The sequence below is a fragment of the Hoplias malabaricus genome, chromosome 1 (assembly GCF_029633855.1).
Source record: "Hoplias malabaricus isolate fHopMal1 chromosome 1, fHopMal1.hap1, whole genome shotgun sequence".
Lineage (NCBI taxonomy): Eukaryota > Metazoa > Chordata > Actinopteri > Characiformes > Erythrinidae > Hoplias > Hoplias malabaricus.
Window position 1 is genome coordinate 44,800,284 of NC_089800.1, and position 23,021 is coordinate 44,823,304.

At 38.8% G+C, this 23,021-nt stretch overlaps 1 protein-coding gene across 3 annotated transcripts in view; it reads left to right on the forward strand.

Moving 5' to 3' along the window:
• Positions 1 to 23,021, forward strand: part of lrrc75a (leucine rich repeat containing 75A) — a 34,310-nt gene that overhangs the window by 2,553 nt on the left and 8,736 nt on the right. For 2 of the 3 annotated variants that reach the window (XR_010801878.1, XM_066663854.1), the window contains exons 2-3: positions 3,764 to 3,892; positions 7,565 to 7,677. Coding sequence is in view for 2 of the 3 variants with exons in the window: in XM_066663854.1 (XP_066519951.1) it covers positions 3,764 to 3,892; positions 7,565 to 7,677 (242 nt within the window). In the remaining variant the exon portion in view is untranslated. Of the gene's footprint in view, positions 1 to 2,530; positions 2,657 to 3,128; positions 3,233 to 3,763; positions 3,893 to 7,564; positions 7,678 to 23,021 lie in introns of those variants that run through there. The other variant, XM_066663867.1, reaches the window with a different exon arrangement.

Genomic DNA, 23,021 nt, shown 5'->3' on the forward strand with positions numbered 1-23,021 from the left:
GTTCAATGGATTTACCAATTAATCTATTTGGTAAAACTGAAAGAACCTTGCCATTTCTGTCACATTTATGAGTGCGTGTAGAATTAGTCAGTTGAAGCTTTTGTCACTAGAACAGGAGAAGGGTCATTGTGAGGTAGTTCTCCTCTGTCTTACAAGTGTTTTAAGTTAGTTGGCACTTTGTTGTAAAGACAAGAGTAGTGTTATGTGAAGAGTACTTCATGATCTGCAGTGCCAATCATATATTGGATGTCAGTGTCATTTTCAGTCAGGCAGGTGCTAGTGGTTATAACCTGTCTGGAACAGTGTAAAAGTTAATAACCAAGAAGTTGCACATCATCTGTCATAACTACAACAAGCATTGAGACTTCATGCCTCCATGCCAAACTAATGTGTAGTCCAAACATGCCTGCTGTCCTGTGTGGATGCATATTTTACTTCCATCAGTGCTGCTGAGACAGATGCCCAGAGGCTGGTCTGTCCTGGGATGCGGATGCAATTAGGACAGCCGTGCGATTTATTACTCTGCTGTGAAGCCACTCGGCTAGTCTGGACCTCGCTCTCCATGATGGAGGGATGGAGGGCAGTGAGAGAGCAGAGGAGAGACTGAGCACCTGAGGGCAGAACCAGACAAGAGAAAAGACCTTGCTGCAGTCCATACATGTCACTGACTATACACAATGGACTGAGTTTGGCAGAGTGTGAATGCTTAGAGGGACACTCCAGATTTACTGTTACTCAGATTTGGTCGTCATGTGGTCACTGGTAGGGGTGTGAATTTGAATGATTATTTTTTTACAAAATATTTGAAGATGAGCAGATATTCAAACATGATAATGAAAGAGACTTTTGATATCAGCATGTCGTATAAAATCTGTATCCCATGGCATTAAACTTTCCTCCTGTCTCAGGATAGCTTGCTACAGAGTAACAAAGAACAGGCATATTGAATGTATCCAAAAGCTTTACTGAGCATGAGACATGTAACAAGGCATTTCTATTTTAATGCCATATTTTTCTACATGACTTTCAGTGATGTTGTGTAGCATAAAGTCATTTAAGAGATATTGTGGTAACACGTTTTTTAGCAATACCAATACAGCTTTAAAAATAAGCTATTTCAGAAGGCTTGTGCATAAAGGTAATGTTCACTGTGCCCTTGCTAGCTCTCCAGTCGGTTTGTATGCTGGAAACTACTCTGACCCCGTGTCAGTAAATGGGGTAAAAAACACCCCCAAAAAATCTTGTATACTAGGCTTTCTCTCTCTCTGCTCACAGCAGAGAAACGGCATCTGGAGATGTTTAGATAGGGGAGAGACCTCCAAACATCGAAAAGCATGAACCTAGATGAGGATGTTGCTCTGTTCCATCTCCATAGGTGGGTAATAATTAGTTATATTTGTCAGATCACTTAAGGTGGAACTGACTCTAAATTCTAGAGACCGAAAATATTTGTAGACCAAAAGTGCTACAAAACTAACTCAAGTTACAAACAAGTTGTAATCAATGATGTTTATGCCATTTGTTGTTATTGTTACTGAGTATATGTATGAATTGACATGTGCCTTTACGCAAGACAGACAATAAGATCATCCTATAGAACAGGGTCAGCTGTGATCACCGGCAGTCTGAGGATTTCCTGAGATATGGACCATGGATCAAAGGATGAGCACAAAAGGCTTTTAAAAATCCCACAAATATCTTGACAGGATAAGCTGACTGATTCTGGCTGAGCAACTGTGTAAGTTGCTGGCATGCAGGCTGTGTGCCATTTTCAAGCGATTTTTATTTAGTGACATTAAGCAACATAGAATTGCCCTATATTTTCCAAAGTTTGGAATTTCAATATGCACTTAATGAAAAGAGGAAGGAAACATAAACAGCCAGACCTTAAGAGACTCTTGGTTACTTTATGTATCCTCTTGCTCAGAAAACCATGAAAGCAGACCTTTAATTGAATGGAGATTGATTAATTAAGATGCAGCCTTGTGGAGGGGAATTGTAGCAAGAGCTTTGCATAATGAGGTTTACATAATTGTGCATGGCTGACCACAGTTTCAGCGAGGGGGGAGATTACTGTAGGAAAAAAAATCCAGTAATGAGGAAAGACCCATTCGGGTTGTCTGCTTTTGAGCGCTCACCTCTCAGTTCTTAGAATAGGTCTTCCAAGTCTTTATGTGCCTTATGCATCTATATTTCATGTCACATGTCATCAAAAATGGATGCCATTTTCTCTAGACGCAAAGCTGACTTTCTTCCTGTTCCTATTTTAATTTTCCTCTTCTGTCCTACCCACTCTTCTTTCATCTGGGTGACGCAATATTGTTCCAACCTTAAAAAAAACCCACCTCACTCATAGCACTGTCTGACATTTGGACCATCTGTAATTGCCTGTCCCTCTACCTGCCCTGTTGCTTTGTAGATAACAAGGCCCCAGGATGATAGATTAAATTGTCATTTAGGTTTGTCTGATTGCAGAACCATTTAATTGGGGCTTCTTTATAGTGATGGAAAGCTGATGTGCTGTAATACACATGAAATGTGTCATGACAATTTATCGCAAAAGGAACACTAACATCCATTAGCGGAATGACTCAGCTATGGTCAGTGTTCACGACGCAACACAAAAACGTTAGACACGTTCTTCCGTCCAGCCCAGGTGAGAAACAGACACTTGTTTTGGCTAATACACTGATGTCTCATTTTCACATTCAAAAGGACATTTGCACTGTATATTACTCAGCAGACACTGTTCTGTTACACAACACAAAATCTAATACCTTTGGACATTTGTCTGATGGTTTTCCCTTTTTTATTTTCCTCTTAGTGAGTTTAACTTGCACTTCTCCCACAAAAGAAAAATTATTCTTGTGAATTTGAATTAATTGGTTATTGAAGACATGTATTTCTATTCTTCATTGTTGAAGGCTTTTTTTATTTTTATTCTCTGACACAAATTTATGAAATGCAGTTCACATCATGAACTGTTTTGATTCCCACTGGAGAGAAGCTGGGGATTGGACAGTATTAAAATGTTCTTCAGTGATCAAAATGATGCCTGTTCAATACTACTGTGCTGTTGTTTAAATACATTAGGAGCACTAATGCACATTGCATTCATTTTATCACAGAGATTAAACAGGAATGCACCAGTTTGGGAATTATGGGCTGATGCCGATATCTTAAGAAGTGGGACTATACTTCCCAGGATACCACCATACCACCACAGAGAAATGTAACATATATATATAGAGTTTTATTTTGAAATGAAAATATGCAAATATTTGAACTCAGTGACAACAATCAACTAAATAGTTTTTTCCAAAGTTCAATAAATTTATTATCAATTAGAAATATTGCTTAAATCTGCATCAGTTGGATCCTGATCATGTGTAAGCCTTTTTCTGCAAAACACCATATAATCAACATTATGCATTTTATTTTTATACCATCAATAGTAGTCATTTATTGGAGCTAAGATTATAACTGTGTCAGCATAGATGTTCAAATACAGAAATGTGGAAATGGTGTGGAAATGTCTTGCATGACTCAGTTTCAGAAAGACTAAATATTTGGACTGTGTAGATCAATACAGTGGTGAATCATTGATTTAATAATCCAGAGAAAATCCTCTCATTAAAAAAAAAATCCAAATGACTGTGTTTAATGAACGTTTAGAATACGTGGACAGTGCTGTGTGTGGGTGTGGTCTGCTACTGCTGAACTGGGTAACAGCTTTATTTGTATTTTCATTTTTTGTCTGTAGGATCTGGGAATGGAGTCCACATCTCTGGATGACGTTCTCTATCGCTACGCTAGTTTCCGGAACCTGGTGGACCCCATTACACATGACTTGATTATCAGTTTGGCCAGATATGTTCACTGCCCCAAGACGGTAGAGTGATTAGTTCCTTTACTCACAAATCTGATCATATCTCAGCACACATACACAGTCCCACACAAGCACATGTGCTGTTTGCCCTTTTTTCCTTATCATGTGTGCAGGATAAGTGTGTTTGTTTTGTGTGTGTATGTGTGTGTCACTGCAGGCTACATGAGAGACAGGAAATGAATGGCACTTAGTTCAAGTAGATATTGAATAGTGGGACAAAAGAAGAGACATGCCTTTAACGATCATAGCCAGATTTCAGAAGCTGACAGCCACTCATGAGTGTAACTAGCAACAATAAAGAGGGAAGCGTTTAGTTCCAGAGATATTGATGGGTGGGTGTGGGAGAGAAAGAGGGGATTAAGAGCCAGTCACAGTGAGCGACAGCTAAAGCCATTGCCAGTGCTGCGCTAACGAATGAGTCACATTCTGAGAACAGGTCAGCCCCCACAAGGAGACTCCTGCTGCTGCTGCTGCACTTAATGGAGCAAATTAAGCACAATAGCACACAGCACAAACACCAAACTCGGCTTCTAGACCAGGCAGCTTTAACACCTGGCAATGAAAAACAGCAGCTCTCAGCACTAACAGGAACCATAGCAATACCACTGCTACTGTGCGCTCTGTGGATAGTGGTTTTTCCCCCACATTATCCATAGCAACAGTCGACCTAAGATCACTGAAGATCGGGGAGGGGAATGAGGAGTCGTTTTTGTCGTTTTGGCTCTCTATCAAATTGGACTTGAAAATGTACAATATCTGCTTTTTTACTACTGGGAAAATGAATTTTATCTGTGTGTTTGTGTGTGTGTGTTTGAATTCATTGTGAGTTCACAGCCAAAAGCAAGAAGCATTTTAGCACAGGTCATCTCTCTCACAGTCTGTGTAGTGATTTATTATTCCTGTTCTAGACTACATATAACTAATACATATTTTAAATATTCCCTCTGACCACACAACAAAAAGAGCTGACGTAAGTGGGGTCAGACATTGTGTGAGGCAAAAACAAAGCATGTGAAGTGTAGTGGCTGGATTTGAGCCGCAGTGCTGATTCTGGGTTCTCGTGCCTTGCAAGAGCCTCGAGTGTGTTCTGTGTGTACAATAACATTGCCAGGGGACCTGCTGTCTGTCTGCAGGGGGAGGCCGACCAGCCATGTGTTACAGTCACCCTCGCCACTAGCAGCTAAACACTGCCACACTCATGTTCATGGCCTTGTGTTACCCACTGCTCTACATTCAGATTTTAACCTTTCTAGAGGTCAGCTCATAGAAAGATAGAAACCCACACAGGCAGTATTGATTCAGAAACGGATCCCTTTTTATCGACATCCCGAAATTTCAATGCAGCCTGGGTTCTCTGTGTGGAAAAATTGCTGCAGGAAGGTCCAGCAGGTTGTATTTCAGCTCAAAAAAGCTAAAAAGTCAGTCTATAAGGTTAGCTTAAATGTCACAGTTCCAGAGTTTAAGGTGCTTTATTTATTGTCCCCCAAATTTCCCCCAGCACTTCCCCAAAACAGCTTTGAAAAACACTTCCTACAATTTTCATAATAAACTCATTATGCTCTTCTCTGTGGCATTATTTTGGGAAGATTTTGATGTAATGCCTCAAATAAGTGCCAAGCTTTCTATAGCAGGGGTAATGACCAATACATAGTATTACTGATAAGAAAAGTCTGGAGTTTATAATTAAAGCAGTAATTTACATTACTTACTAAAGTCAGAGACCACATTTCATTTAGTTAATTTCCAATTTCAGATAAGTGGAGTTCAAAAATGGATTTAAAGATGTGGAAAAATTGGGGTGGTTAACATCAGTGAAATACCCGGCAGACCATCTACGCAGTCACGATAAAGATAAACATTCCCTAAAGCCTTAGTCTTAGAAACAAAGCAAAAAAAATAAGCTATAATAATAAGTAAATATACTGAGATGGTTCTGCCTGTCCTTCCAGTGTGAAAAGAAATGCTGTGTTTGGGATGCATACCTGCCAAGAGACTTAGAAACCAAGTTACTGAGGAAAGTGAATTAGCAGAAATATATTTAATAAATGCAAACCATATAAAATAAGCTGCTGGTAGCCTGACCTCAACACTACTGAATGTGAGATTACTTGGATTCTGATAACTAGAAAATGCAATCGGAAAAAAAGACATTTCTATGAAAAATTGGAAGTCTCCTGAGGCTCTAATAAAAATCTGGACACAATTATATGCGGATAATAAGTAAAATACATTAATATTATTAAAATATTTATTATACATTTTCTATTATATTCTGATATTAAATTTCATAAACATAAGATAATTCAGTGATGACAGCATGAATAGACGTGGAACAGGAACACTACTACAATGTAATTAAATCTCAGTGTTCATTTTAAATGCACAGCTACTCTGGAAATGGACTTTACTGTAAAAACAGCTGAGTTACAAAGTGATGTACATGTTGTTTTAAATGTTATTTGAGATTTGACTGTTTTGAGACAAAATGTTGCTCATTGCATTATACAGTAATAATGTTTTTAAACCAATAAGATTTGATGCCCCTGAATTCCACTGATTCCAACTTTGTAGAGGCACCCGTTTTGATCATGTCTCTGAAGTTAATAAACAGTAGGGCAGACAAGTGGAAGAATTATAAATCACCAAAAAGAAATTCATAAAACTCACCGCCATGCAGCTCTACCGTCTGTAAAATACATTATGTACGCCTGCCTCTTAACTTCAGGACACACACATACCCAGCTTCTATTGCTTGTCTAAGCTAGTCTAATGGCTGTGCCAAAATGAGTCAGAAATAGCGAGTCTGTCAGTCTGTATTGCCTTGTTATCCTGTCACTACAGTCGCCAGCGAAATTAGATTTCTTTTCCCCCCACCGCTCTGGTACTCTGCCAGACGACATTAAAGGTGCATTCTGACCAAAATCAAGGAATTTTTCATGGTACATCTGTTGGGAACATGTTAATTTCTAGCACTGCTGTAAGAGTTGTCACTAGACGTGTTTTGCCATGAAAATGGCTTTTAATGACAGATGATACAGATACACGGCAGGAGGTACCATACAGTTAGGGTTTGGGGAGAGACAAATGAATTGCTGTGTTTGTATGACAGCCAATATACTGCAGCAGTACCAGCTTCTGCTCTTCTTGTAAGGCATTAAGCTGGTTGCTGGAACATTTCTGTGAGGATTTAAATACATTTTGGTACTAGATCATTAATGAAGTAAGGTACTGATGCTACATGATGAGTTTTGGATTACAATAGCCAGTCCAGTAAATCCTAAAGGCATCGGATGAGTTCAGCGTTCTATTTGGAATGCAGTTCCAAAGCTCTACAGCCCAACCAGGGCATGGCATGCTGAATATATTAAGTGTTGTAGAAGAAAAACAGAATGCAGCTCTAGTGTGAGTGTTTTTGATAAAAATAAAATGCACATCTTTGACATACTAAATTGATAATTGATACTAAATATTAAAAATATGACATTTTACGTTGAGGTATTCTGTACATAAGGTATTACTTGATCAAAAATTATAAAATTATTTAGTTTCTCAGTGAGATTATAACATAAGCAAATACGAAATACATATTTCATGCAGAAATAATACTTTAATAATGTAATTCACACCTCTCCCACTCCTCCCTTCCCCCTTCTTTATCTTCTCTGCCTGGGTCAGGAAGGGGACTCTCTGGGGGCCATGGAGAAGGTGTGCAGGCAGCTGACCTACCACCTGAGCCCACATTCACAGTGGAAGAGACAGGGCCTGCTGAAGAGGAAGCCACAAGCCTGGTAAGCAGGGCAGACGGTTAAGAGGAGAGGGAGGAGGAGGAGGAAGAGGAGGGTGGTGTGGGTGGGTGTCATCTGGAAGCAGCAAGGGCATCTGCTCTATCGCCTACCTTAGTAACACAGCAGGCTTCTCTCTAAGTCTATCTCTCTCACCCTCCCTTCTCGCTCCATCTCACGTTCCCTCCTAGGCCGGCTGCAAACTGTGCGATAACACTAGTCTTATAAGTTTATTGCATGTCACACTCTGTGTGAAATCTTGGCCCAATGATAATACCAATAAAATCTTGGCCAATATTGGTGGCAGACTGGCGGATGTCATTTATGTTCCCATGTGCTGCATGCAAGATTCTGCAATAGAGATAAAGGAGCAGTAATGAATGATATACTAGTTCATTATATTTTCCATAATTTCAGTGCTACAAATCGGCACAAATAGAATGATTTGCAAGGTTTATTTGTTAAGATTAGCTCAATTAACTGAACAGCAAAATGAGGGATGCAGAAATTTAAACTACGGAAGTCCATAATCTTACAAAGTTGCAGCCCTGACCATGGTCATTACCAATGGTGTAGATTTGCTCTTGACATTGTTGGGGACCTATTGTCAGTTTGTTGTGCAGTTAATTTCCAAACCATGTTATTCATAGCTACAGATGATTTTAGCCTGCTGTTATTATGATGGATTCATTTAATTAGCTACTTGACTTTAAGTGACTTACAAGTTTCTTTGAAAAATAGCTCCTTATGTCCATCATCTTTTTTGCTGCTATTCTCACTCGCTTTTGACACCAATGTGTCACCCACAATGCACCTGGGTCTTGCACAGTAAGAGCATCATTTTATGACTGGAAAGTTTTCCTTCCAGTTTTGCTGCTGCTCACAACCAAACTACATAGACTCACGTGACAGCAGGGAAAGACACAGCCAATCACACTGGTGATATGTGTTACAAGAGGTAAGACTCGATTAGAGAACATGATTTAACCATTTCTGCGCCTCTAAGTAAATGAGATTTTTTTTTTGGAGGGGATCAAATTATTGGTGGGGGCAATTTAGCAATCGCTGGATATTGGTGGCGTCACCTCCGTCCATGCTAATTCTACACCCTTAGTCAGTACATTTTGAAAGAAAATTCTAGTTTCCTGAGGTTAGCCTTTAGCATGCATGCACCCAGTACTAAAGGAGCTTATAATGAAAAAATGGCCATCAATTAACACCACCTTCACTTCTGATATCACTTCTGACATCTGATATAACAGTACTGTCATTCATAGACATGCTTGGTCATGTTTTTAAATTGGGGGAAAATTTGTTGGAAACAAGGGCACAGAAACGTTTCTAGAGAAAAACATATGAAGGATCTTCAGATAAACACTTCATAACAACAATTAAAGTTCATAAGTAAATAATTCATAAAACTGTTCTTGAATGCAATTCAAGAAAAAAAATCATAAGTTCTCAAATATTGTCTTAAGTTAATCTTAATTATGTTCTTAAATATTTTCCCAAGTTGCCCTTTATTTTTTGTCTTCTGTAGGCAGTTTGTAATGAAGCATTTCCTGCTGCATTTTACAGTTTTTATATTACATTTTTTTAAATAATGCATTCAAAATAAACCATTATTACCAGTATTCAGTCAAATCTGTACAGCTGATAGCAAAATGGACAAAAACAGCAGTCAAACTCAACATTCAAAACTTTAAGTAAACAAGAACTAGAAGTGAATGAGGAAGGAATAGCCAACAGACAAAACCACAGATTTAAGTTTGCACTTTTTCCCTTACTAAACTATAATTTAAGAACAATCTCCTCTTATGAACTTGCTAAAAAATACATCGTGTTGATTGCATTCCAGCTCTTTAAATTGATCATTTTAGAGGCTTACCTGGACTAGACTCAACAATTTTCTTAACATTACAAAAGCCTCACACTTGTCTTAGAGTTAATTTAAGTTAATGTTGGAACACGCATGTGCGAGTAGGAACTGTTAGTTCAGCCCTATTTTACAGAGACAACTTAAGGTGGTGCTACTACACTGTCTGTTGTTAGTTCAGCCATATTTCACATTCCAGTTCGTGAACTAAATTTGGGACTGTTCGGCACGTTTCCACCGACATAAACTGGTTTGCGAACCAGAAAAATTTGTTCTCAGCTGGAACCAAAGAACAGTAGGTTCTTCAGTGTGAACCCTGGCTGAATAATAGGAAATAAGACAGGAACACGCTCCGTTTGTGTTTGTTTCTGGGGCTGTGTTTGATGTGACACCATGTGCGTTGGCCAGAGCCTCAGCTCGGAGTTGGTTAGTTCACAAGCTCAGCAGGACTGCTCAGAACTGAGCAACATTTTATATCTTACAGAGAGAGGAGGACTGCTGAATTTGTCTTATTTCATGTGAGTGTGTGTCTTTGCCTGAAATATTGTAAAGGGAAGTGGTGGGGAGATATTTTGTGGCGTTAGTGTGTTTATAAAACGCCATTTAGTTGCGCACAGCCTCCTTAAACTTCACATGCTTAAACCTGTTACACTGAATAAATAAGTAATTGTAATTCTTAAAATTAACAGAATGTTCTTGGTCTTTGGTGGTAGATCGTCTAGTGTTTATTTTGAATAAAATGAACAAGAAAAACCCTGATGTCAGTGTTATATATTATGAAAAAAAACTTTGTGCTCCTTTTTTCATTTTTGCATTGATTATTCCTGCTCTCCATATTTCTGTACAACACAATCATATAATAAAAACCACCAGCACCAGAGCTGCTCCAGACCTTCCAATGACAAGGGGATGTATTTTGGGCTTTTCTGTTTTTGAAATACCAGAAACACCTCTGTGACAGTGGCTATATGGCTAATGGCAGTCTGGCAAAACTAGGCTTGCCTAGATTCTCATTCATCATCTTTTTTTAATCCCAATATTTCTTAGAATTTTTCTTAAAGAAATTTTAAGAAAAAATGAGACAGTTATTAAGAAGAATTTTGAAGAATAATTACTTTTACCTTGTATGAAATTAAGAAAAATAAATGGAAGAACAGTGTCTTTCTTAAGATACTTTTGTGAATCTGGCCCCTGATGCTTTTTTTTTTCTTGATTAAAGTAACTGAGGTGATTTTACTTAATTAATATATAATCACTTTGCTTCTGATGGCAAGCATTAAAGAAAATATTCACAGTATGTGCTTTTTGATGGTGACAACATAGTCACAGAAAAAACCCTGCAGTATATAACTGTCGTCTTTCTCTGTCTCTCTCCTAACTATATCACCCTGTAATCTATTCTGTTGCTCTCCAATAGCCCATTATGTTATCAGCCAACTCCATCAGGGGAGCGTAACAGCCTCCCCCGTCATCTGCTGAGCACTTGGTGATAGTCAGGCCCAAACCCACCCTCCTCAAAAACATTTTAATTTGAGATCCTTTTTAATGCATGTGATTGAACTGGCTGGCTTAGCTTCAGATTCGCTCATAAGAGGCAGGCAGTAGCCTATGAGCACAAGGCCTTGTTCATTAATTAAAGTGATTAGTCAGTTTTAAAATAAAATGCTCCCTGGCTCAGTCATCACTCTTCCTGCCGCTCGTCTGAGCGCTGATTTGTCAGCACTGAGAGGGTAATGACAAATTAAAAACCACAACCACAGACACACACTCAAACTGGGCTGTGAGCCTGGAACCATGCAGAGAGGACTCTAGAGATGCTCCAAGGTGCTTAGGAGACAGTATCCGATATTGTGTTACTGGAGCCACGTGCACACAATCTCCTCTCTGCTAGACTGCCGCCTCAGCCACTTTCCGCTTGGCCTTTTCATTGATGACGGGCAGTGCTATTTACTCAGTGCAATGAATCAGTGAATGAAAGAGGACTGATACCCAGCAGCTATGCAGCAAACAGTGTGCTGTTGTACCACCCCAATGTTCTTCACTGTCTGCTCAAGCCTTCACAGCTGGTCATAACACAACCTGTGTTTTTCTGCCAGGATGTGGTTTTGCATTAATGTAGTGATTTCCAATCAGGAGAAGCAATACTCTAGGGGCTAGATTAGCTGTTGCTAGGGGTTACCAGAGGAAAGGTAGTTTGGAATTTGGATTTACAGAAATTTAAAACCCTTAAATGTCTTTCTGAATAGGAGCATAAACTAAAATTACATTCTAGTTGAGGAGGATTCTAATTAATCTAAAACATGATAAAAAAGTATGTGGACAACACAGAGTATTGTTGGATTTGGCTAGTTCAGACATGACCATCACTAACTGGTGAATAAAAAGAGAAAGCTAGATTACAGCCATGCATTATGACAAATGTTGGCAGTTGAACAAGCCTTCGTTCCACATTTGTGCTCTGCCCTGATTAAGTGTAAGGATTGTTTAAGCACAATTCATTTGAGGTTGAAACATCTAGCAGTGAAGAGAGCTCAGCAAGGAAACACACAGGAGGCCACACAACCACACAAAATGGAACCGTGGTGTGTACAATGCATAAAAGTTGTAATTGCAGCCTCTGTGAGCAATGTTCACAACTAAACTGTTGGTTGCGAACATTGTGGTTTGGGTTTTCATGGCCAAGGAGCCACACACAAGCCTAAGGTCACCATACACAATGCTGGTGTAAATGCTAACAGTGCAATTAGAGCAGGACTAATCATTCCCTAGAGGAATGAACCCTGCTTCTTCTGGCAGACTAGTAGTCCATGGTGGGCTTGGTGAATCTCAGGTTAATGTATCCCTGAATGCATAGTGGCAAGTGAATCTGGCAGAAGAGGAATAATGGTCCATTAAATAAACAGTCCAATAGCCTATTTTTGATATTCATTCATTCATTCATTATCTGTAAGCACTTATCTGGTTTAGGGTCACAGTGGGTCCAGAGCCTACCTGGAATCATTGGGCGCAAGGTAGGAATACACCCTGGAGGGGCTATTTCTGATATTTTGTATATATATTGCTTTGATCCAGTGAAGGGAAATTATGATGCTAATGTCTTTGCAGTTTAATATACTTCACTAGAAAAACTTCACAGTGTGTCATTTATAAGAGTTTTTTTCAGTTTAATCAAATTATTAAAGGTGTAGCTATCCCATTTTACATTAATCAAGCGAAATAATGTATGATCAAACTGGTTTATAACATTCTTTTCAAACGTAGTGATATACAATTATTTTCCTCAGATTTAAATCATAAAATGACATCTCCTGTTGTGTTTGTTAAACCGTTTGAATAATTAGACACTGCATGAGTGACGAATAAGTAATATAAAGGTAATACACCATGCTTCAACACATAATACGAAAATAAGCTTTAAAAGGCTAGCGATGCATTAGACCAAAGTAAAAGGTCTGGTGGAGGACAACTGCATTAATGCATGTGTGGTCAGAGTGGGAGAAACATGGGTGTTTATAGCCTGTGTTGTTTGGAAGCTCTGGGGATTTGTCGAAGCTTTCTCTTCTCTGGGCTGTTTCTATACTGCACCCCAGGCCTGGTCTGAGGAATGGAGGGATAAAAGCCTTGCAGAAGTACAGCTATTTGGACTTATCTCAGTCTCTTCATTGCCTGCTGCTGCTACTGCTGTGGCTGCTGTTGCCCCTGCAGGACTGTGTTAGAATGTGTTCCACACTGACCCAATTAGATACCTGTTCCCTTCTCCTTTTTTTCCAGTGGGCTTGTGTTTAATCCTGTTTGTGTGGGCAGATGCATCTGTACTGGCCTTGGATGCAGTGCTCTGGGTTTTTTGTTTTTGGTCACTGGCTCATTGTTTGTTTGTTTGTTTGTTTGTTCTGCTGATCGCTCAGAGCCTTGTGAGTTACTGTTGCGGATGAAGCTGCAGCTGATGCTATTCTAAAGTCAGATTAGTCAGATAACCTCTTCACATTTCAGCACCATTTGTTTTCTAGCCAATCTGACCAAGTTCAAACTACATTTCATGCCACTGACACAAGAAACCAAAAGCTGTCAGGGTACTTGGTCTTTCACCAGAGAAGTTTATTCCATCGTAAAGAAGGTCAGTGAAGAAACTGTCTTCTAAGTATAGGTCAAAAATGAGGCTGTTGTATTCCCAGGGAATGAATGAATCTAGAGAAGGGACCCCTGGAAGGCAGTCTGTGGGTCTGAGCCCACCAGATTGTTCTCTTTTCAATCACCCTTAGTGGGTCAGTTACTGAACGGTTGCATTCAAATATTTCAGAAGGAGTCGATTAGTCAAATCGATAGGTGTCAGTTGTTAATGTAGTTAACATGAAATGGCCGCTTCCATCCTGAGCCTAACACAATTATCTTGCACCAACTAAATGTCCATATTATTACACATCCCTTGAACCACATGATCCCTTGACATGTAATATATATAGCCTTCTTATGTAATTCCTGACACTTTGCGTCAAATTTTCTTTATATAAAATTGGAGAAATGGTTGTTTTAGCAATTTTTAGCTTGAATTTTGGCTCTACTTTGGTTCATTTACTATAGACATCTATGTCATAAACCCCATAATATTACATTTTTCTGATTCATTACTAGCATGACACAGTTTGAGCTAAGTATGTGATGATTTATGCATTACATTTAGAGCTAAATGCACTATGCATTTGCATAATTTATTAATGTTTGCTTAGTAGCTCCAGTACAAACCTTAAAAAGCCAAAATTTGAACATGCTATAAATAAACAAGGGTATGTGACACAAGATTTGTCCTCTAATCTATTTTTGACACTATACCCCAGACAGCCATCTTCAGCGGTCGCACGCTACAGATTCATAATGATTAGATCTTATCTATCACTTTAACTGTTCTCTCACTCTTTCTGTTTTCTCCAGCTATGACTCACAGGCCTTGGTCCCTTCTGCCAGTGTTTCATTAGAGAAGGACATTATCATAAGCTAATGATCCACTCCAGAGCAGGTCTCCTCTCCGGGCTGCTCAGTGCAAGCATGACCCCAGGCAGCAATCCCACCACCGTCTCCCCACCAGGGTTAGAGATCATGACAGATATGCATCATTTTCCCATTTTCACTTCCAAATGGCTCATGAGGAGAATTAGAGACATTAAACCTTATTATAAGAGCAGTTAGGCTTGTGCATTACCTCTGTAATGATCCTCGAGATCAGTCATTAGATTTAGTCCTGTAGTATGCAGAGTTCTTATTCTTTATTTGGTTATTCTTATAAAATTAGAATATCATGCAAAGGTTGATTTATTTCAGTAATTCCATTCAAAAAGAGAAACTTGTATATTATACTCATTCATTACAAACGGACTAATATATTTCAAGTGTTTTTTTCTTTTAATTTGATGATTATAACTGACAACTAATGAAAACCCCAAATTCAGTATCTCAGAAAATTTGAATATTTCATTTTCCAACAGGACTTGACACCTGCACACAGTGCCAAAGCTACCAGTAACTGGTTTAAGGACCATGGTATCCCTGCTCTTAATTGGCCAGCAAACTCACCTGACCTTAACCCCATAGATCTATGGGGTTTTGTGAAGAGGAAGATGCAATACACCAGACCCAACAATGTAGAAGAGCTGAAGGCCACTATCAGAACAACCTGGGCTCTCATAACACCTGAGCACTGCCACAGACTGATCGACTCCATGCCACGCCGTATTGTTGCAGTAATTCAGGCAAAAGGAGCCCCAACTAAGTATTGAGTGTTGTACATGCTCATACTTTTCATGTTCATACTTTTCAGTTGGCCAGCATTTCTAAAAATCCCTTTTTTTGTATTGATAAATTAGATACTGAATTTGGGGTTTTTATTAGTTTTCATTAGTTTTCAGTTTGAAATATATCTGTCTGTGTGTAATGAATCAGTATAACATAGAAGTTTCACTGTTTGAATGTAATTACTGAAATAAATCAACCTTTTCATGACATTCTAATATTATGACCAGCACCTGTACACTAGTCCATGAGGTGCTGCACTTTAGTTATTTTACCACTGTTAATGTGCATCATTACGAAGTTACCATGAGCAGCAGAATGAATGTAACCTTGAGTAGCAATATACATATTAATAGCCTAAAATTATGCATACCAATTGCTTTCTGGATAAGCTTGAACTACACACGTGTGATGGGAGTGGCTAGACTTATAGGCAGGGACTTATTGCATAGTTATAGAACTGTGCATACTGAATATTGGCAAAGGTTAGTGGGATTTTTGGAAATAACTTCTAAATATATCATTTGGCTGCACAGAGAGGAGGTATTAGGGGATCAATCGGTGAACTATTTTAATGAAATATTTGCCATATAATCATGAACATGCACTAGCCATAGGTGTTCTTTGACAAGTTATTTGTGAGTGGTTCTTTAGAGAATCACATATGTTTATGCCATCACATTATATTTGGCAAGGGTTATGAAATACAAGGTATCCCAGAAGTAAGTAGCAGAAAAGAAAGAAAACACCTGTACAAAAAATGGTCATAGACATCCAATCCAATTTTAGACACAAGATGTATAGGAAGAGCAAAACCTGTAAGGGCATGGATCCCCCTTGACCCACAGCTTGTTTCTGTAATTGGATTGCCATCTTTTACATGGGTGTTTCATTTCTTTTTGGCTTCTTACTTTTGGGACACCCTGTAGTTAAGTTGAATTTGTTATATCTGACTGGATTTGAGGATGATTAAAATTAAATCTTGCCAGTATATCATTTACTGTACCTACAATAGGAAGTATAAAGACTGCAGCAGATGGTGGTGCTGACAATTGGTTTTGATGGCTGGACTGAACTGTTGGAGACACAGCAGCTGTCTGCTCCGTTCACTTCTGTTGAGACATTGACTTCAACACACAGCCTGCAGTTCATAATAGCTCCTAATAACCAGCATTGAGCTGTCAAGAGCTCATGAAGAATGACTCTAGTGTCTATGTGGACAGGCAGACTTTCTGTTACCTCTGCATGAAATTTTCCAGACGCTGTGACAGTTTTCTCTCCCTCTAGAGTGTCGTCATATTTCATAACCTCTTAAACTGGGCTTGTGTTGTTTATGCTCTTAGAAATAAGAGGCACTGAATCACATTATCACCACAATTTATAGTACCACTTGACTGCAGTGCTGCTACATAACATTGACCGAAAGATGCCGTGGCAGATACAAGTGCTGTCCAGCATTGTCATGACAGACTTTGTTCAGTAATACAACTGTCATCTTACTATTACTGGCAGATTATTTTTGCACATGCATATTATTACTCAGTTTAATAACTTATACCAGTGCTTTTATGCAATATAATTTATGGAATCCTTAGGATGACTAGACTGACACAGAGCTCTGTTGAACACTGAAGGAAGCCCTTGTTTGTCCTCACCCTCCCAGGGTTGGTGGCATTGTTTGTGATAGGAGGATTTCAGTTAATAGTTAATGGGCTGAAACTAGAGATGGCTACTGACTAAATACTGACTATATACACCGATTAACCTTAACATTATGACCTCCTTTTTTCTGCACTTGCCATCCATTCTCCCAGCTCCACTGACCATATAGAAGCATTTAGTACTCTATGATTACGGACTGTAGTCCATCTGTTGCCCCCTTTCACCCTGTTCTATTTGAAGGGCTCATAATGTTATGGTTTATCAGTGTATATCTGTTTATATATCAGTTTATAATGCACAGTAGTACAGAACTCCTAAAATAACGTTGTAGTTTGTGTGAAAAGTGATGCAAAACTGCAACAATATTACGTAAGTGAAAATATATATTGCTGCATAAATGTTCAGTACTATAGCAGTCCTGTATTTCAGTACAGTGCACTTGAATTGAAGTGTGTGTGTGTTGGGGTGGGGTGTGCGGGGTGGTCTGGGGAGTCTGGCAATATATACGTATTAATATGGGCTATAAAGGGTGTATCCGGGTTGCTTGCTGTTGAGAAATTATGCTGTCATCTCTCAGGCATGTCTGGTCTTGCTCCATTTTTTTTTCTTCCTCCCTCATTGAACATTCTTTCGTTCCTCAGAATTCATATCTCCTTTTGCTTCAGACTAATCCCCGTGCATCTTCTCCAGATGTTCTCTTCCTATCTGCTGCCTGGCCCTGTAAGTTTTCTTGCACTGTATTGGCTCTTAACTCTAGTTCTAATCACTATTCTTCTCGCTCTTGCACTTGTACTCCTCCTCTACTCCTCCTCGTCACTGCTGTTTTCTCCATAGCAGCATCATTGGGGTCAGAATATGATATGCAGATGAAGCGGCAGCATTAGTATTCATTCCTGGCCTCCTGCTTGTTGCTTTTTCTCTCTCATTCCCACTCACGCTGACTCTGGCAGAACTGCCCATCTATTTCAAACCAGGGCTGAATGAGACATCCTGTTTGACATTCCAGCCCCCTTTCGCTGCTTGTGCATTTAGCTTTAGTGCATTTGATTTAGACCATTTGTGTTGACTGCTGAACATATTGCAATCAGAAATGCTTCAGCACAAAACAATGACTAAAACTCTGAAAAGCCGAGTCAAAATAAATCTTTTTCTGTCAGTGTTTAATGCCTAATCAAATGAAATACACTTTGCAGAACAGTTAAGGAAATTATTCAGGATCTTCCTTTTCTCCAAATTTATTCGATCAAGCAAGACATGTTTGGTGTTCAAAGTTTGCTCCTTTAATTTTTTTACAAGAGATACAAAGCTATTGTAAAAATTATAGCCCATCAGTGAACAATTTCTAAACCACGTGCTCTGATGCCCCATCCACACAAATGCAGTTTTGGGATTTTCTTCAATTTTGAAATTTGTTCTATGCAAAAACTGTTTGTTCTACAAAATTGGAGATTTTTAAAAACTCTTTCAGGTTGAATTATATATATATATAAAAAACTACTTTGTTTTCAGTGGATGGAAGGCACAGCTTTATGAAAACACAAGACACCACAGACATGTGCGTTTCTCTCTATGTCTCTCTATGTCTTTATTAAATGAGCATGCATCCAAACTGACATGGAAGATTATTGGGTTTCTTCTGTTTGCAGTGTGACTTGGGGAGTGATTTTGTTTACATCTGATTTTCCATTTATTGCACTTTACACTGAAGTGAGGAGGACCAAGGATGCATTTGGTCCCCTTAAATACATCTTCCCAAAGATACACACCTTAGTGAAAATAACAATCTTGGGCCAGGCCCAAAGTGAGCAGCTGATTCAAGGACAGTTTCAAGAAAGCAAATGTTTTTCAGAAAGAGTGAAGAAGAGTGGCAAAAAAGTTTTGAATGTCAAAGACATCACTCATGTCTTTGAATGGCCTGCATGTATGTGAGCTTTTTCAAGTTGTTTTTACATTTTTGTGTGGACTGAGAAATCTTTCAAAAAACCCATAAGGTGTGGAAGATTGTTTTTAATGATGGAAGAGCTACATTTTAACAAGGGGAGTGCTACATTTTCAAAAATATCCAGATAAATGTGTGCACCGACTATAAATGTACACCATATACAATATGAATAACTATTCCATATCTAGTATCTGGCTAATTCATCCATGTTTTCTATTTGTTGTAAACTGAACAGTCTTGGCTATTCTTATGTCTGTAGTACTCTAATCAAATACAATGCTAATGTGACTAGTCCTATCCACAAAGCTTTAACAAAATTATATCCTCTTCCCGTCGTTTGATCCCCCAAAAATTACAGGGAGAATTTCCAAGCAAAAGCTTTTCTTGAAAGCATTGCATCAGGCTACATCAGCTGTCTGTCTGTCTGTTAGTAGTTTGTCATCCATCCGTCTGTTTGTTTGTTTGTTTATATGTGTATCTGTCCATTTGTGTATATGTCCATCTGACTGTTTGCTGTTTGTTTAACCAGTCATGAAAACATTCTCAAAAACATCCATCAGTGTTTTTCCAGACAGAAAATTGTATTTAAAGACACAGGATTGTAGTCGCCAACCATCCCGGATTATGTATATCTCAGTTCACACAGATCTCAGACCCACAAGCCCACATATTTGTCTTTGTTTTAAGCTGGGATTTGCCATATTTCTAGATAGCTTTGTTTCCCTGAAACATGTGTTCAATATTAAACACTGTTCAGCTGCAACATTATGACCATGTTTCTGCACTTGCTGTCCATTATCTCAGCTCCACTGACCACACAGGATCACTTTGTAGTTCTACAATTGCAGACTGTAATCCACCTGTTTCTGTGCATACTTACTTATACTAATTTGAATTGTCAGGACCAACACAGAGCAGGTATGATTTGGGTGGTGGATCATTCTCAGCGCTGCAGTGACACTGAAATGTGGGTGGTGTGCTGGTATGTGACACTGTAAACACTGTGTCCACTTATTGTCCACTGTTAGACACATCTACCTCATTAGTCTACCTTGTAAATGTGAAGTCAGAGACAGTAGTTGATTTGTAGCTGCTCAGTTTGTGTTGATCGCTCTTTTGTCCTTTATCAGTGGACACAGGAATCTGTTGGTTGGTGGACTATTCTCAGTCCAGCAGTGACACTTAGGGCTTTAAAATCTCCAGTAGCACTGCTGTGTCTGATCCACTCATACCAGCGCACGGTCACCACATCAGTGTCACTGCAGCGCTGAGAATGTACACCACCCACACCATACCTGCTCTTTTTTGGTCCTGACATATAAAAGCAGGGTGAAATGGGGATAAGAAAGTATGTAGAGCAACAGGTGGACTCAGGTTCACTCCATTAGGAGCCTGAGTCTGTAAATCTCAGTAGATACTACAGTTTGGCCCAACGCAGAGATGTCGTAAAACGTGTTTGGAACGTTTGCTGGTTTTCTTCTTCTGCTTCTGTACTTTGCGTATGTGAAACGCATTCCTGGTGTGTCTCTCTCACCTTCCCACCAACCTACTGTTACTGTAAACACAGCGGTTTATATTCACACATAATATTCAAACACATACAAACATAATAAACACACTTGTTTACTCAGACCCCCGTCCTCACACGTTATTATTATAGCAGACTGTGAATGAGGGACTATCTTTCTATCTGCATTTTTTTTCTTTTGTTTCTTTTTTCCTAATTCTCTGCCTCTCATTTTTTTTATCACAGATTTTTCTTCTATTTCTCTCTATCTTTGTATTTGTCCATACTATTTCTTTGTCTTTTTTGTCGTTGTAATTTTCTCCTCTCTCTTGCCTGAGAACTGTCTTACTGTCTTTCTGTTTCTTTGTCTGGCTTTTTCTATTCTCTCTCTTTCTCTCGCCCTGTGTCATTTTCGAAGGCCTTTATCCTTCAAAGTTGCCTGTGGTCATAAAATGAGCATATGCAAATTTCTCAGACCATTTTCATATTCATCAGTTTCATCTTTGTTGTATGATTCTGGTATGGGTGTGGCAGGAGTGTGTTTCTGTTTCTTTTACATTCTACTTTCTGTCTTATTCCTTCTCTCTCTCTCTCTCTCTCTCTCGACTCTCTCCTTCTCCCCTCTCTCATGCTGTGCACATAAAGGCAGACATTGATATCACCCCCTGCCTTTGCTTGCAGAGGAACAAGGAAGCGTTCTCCATGTAGGCCCACACACCTGCTGCCTGGGGGATAATTTAGCTCCAAAGAAAAAAAGCAGAGCAAGCAAGGGCCTAGGATGGACTGATAATAGAAGATTGAATGACTGTTTGAATAAGTGGGGAAAAAAGCAGCGCAGTACTTTTGATTTAAAGTGTAGAGGGGATGCCTGGCACATAGAAGTGTGAGGTGTTGAAAATGGCATCTGCACGCACTGTGTGGAGATGGTGTAATTTGGTCTCAGATTGTAAATGCACTCATTGTTGGCTCAAGGTTACTACAGTTTAGTATCATTTTTTTCTCTTCTCAAGTGGTAGGAATGCCCTTGAATGAAGTAACTGTTATGTACTATTTCAGTGTGGAGGTCTTCAGGTGTGTAAACCATTTCCACCTGAATAAAATATAGTACATCAGTACAATCTTCTCTTTGTGATGTACATATTTTAATCCGGTTCATTTTTAATGCAGTGTTAGTTCTCTTCGTGTATTTCATTTCATTTGAAGAGTTACACTGAGACACCTGACAGTGTGGCTTACTAAGTTTACAAGCGACTGCTAATGTGTCATTTTATAGCACTGTTTTTTAATGAGAGCTGAAGCAGGTTGCTTGGCCTTTTTTAAGTTTCATGAATAAATTAACAGATAATTCAAAAATGTTTTTTTTCATTTTACAAAAGTGTTTTTTTCCAAATATTACCTATTATTTGCAGAACACTTTTAGTTGTGTCTTATTACTTCACATCATATTTGAAGGGCAACTACACTCTTTATTTTCAGCTAAAACTACCTCTGCTTGAATTTTGAAAAAGTGTGAGGGGCCATTGCAAGGAGAGCTTTGGAAGGGGTGGTGCTCTGCTGTGTTGTTTGTTTTGTTTCCATAATGAGAGAAATACAACCACACAAAGAGAACTTTGGGTTGAGTTTATTGTTACACCACCCCCTCATCTGTGTATCCTCAATCACCGTGCTGGACTCACATGTATGTGAGAGGGCAAAGACAAAGTCAAATAGAACAAAACCATAAGCACAGAGTACTGAATAAAAATAGTGAAACTGAGAACAGAAAAGAAAGAGAACCAAGAAAAAATGGCTAAATAAGGGAACTTCTACTCATTAATTTCTCACTGCTGTGACATTGTGTCGGGGTAAACAGTAGCTCATTATAAGTTAAAGGAAATGTTCCTAAAACCTGACCTGAATGGGGCTGTATAGACTAGTGAAACAGTGCTGTAGTATTTGATCCTTGTGGAAGTTTGACCAAAGTTTTCATCAAGACCCAGAGGACTGTGTTAACTTTCTGTGGAACTGTGGAAAAAATTTATAATATATGTCACTTTTTAAGATTGTTTCTTTTGGTTTATGGCATAGCAGTACTTGTGTACAGTCTCCTTTATCCACATTTACAATCATCAGTTGCTGATTGTAAATACGGATAAAGGAAACAGAAGATGGGCATTTATAAATTGAGGAAGAGGTTATAAATAACGGCGTCATTATTTACATCTGATTTACATAATGTCAGACTCATCTGCCAGTGTGACTGAGACATTCAGACAATGGAGAGATGCTATAACCATGTGTTTCAAGTTTATTCCACACACCCAAAAAACACTCTAAATATTCAAAGAAACATCTTTGTTGCATCTTAAACATCTGAGAGTCGTGAAAAGCAAAATTGTTTCAGATTATGAAACACGTGAAGCTCAAAACCAGTATTTCTCAGTTGAGTTGGTTGAGTTGGGTTTTGGGAGGCTACAGTCTTTGACAGTTCCTAAAAACATCTTGGTGTTAAGCTCGTACTAACAGGCATTTTATGGGTTAATGTATTTGTATGCATGTGAAAAGCAGACAAATATTTCTGGGTTAATGGGAGAGGTCAAACC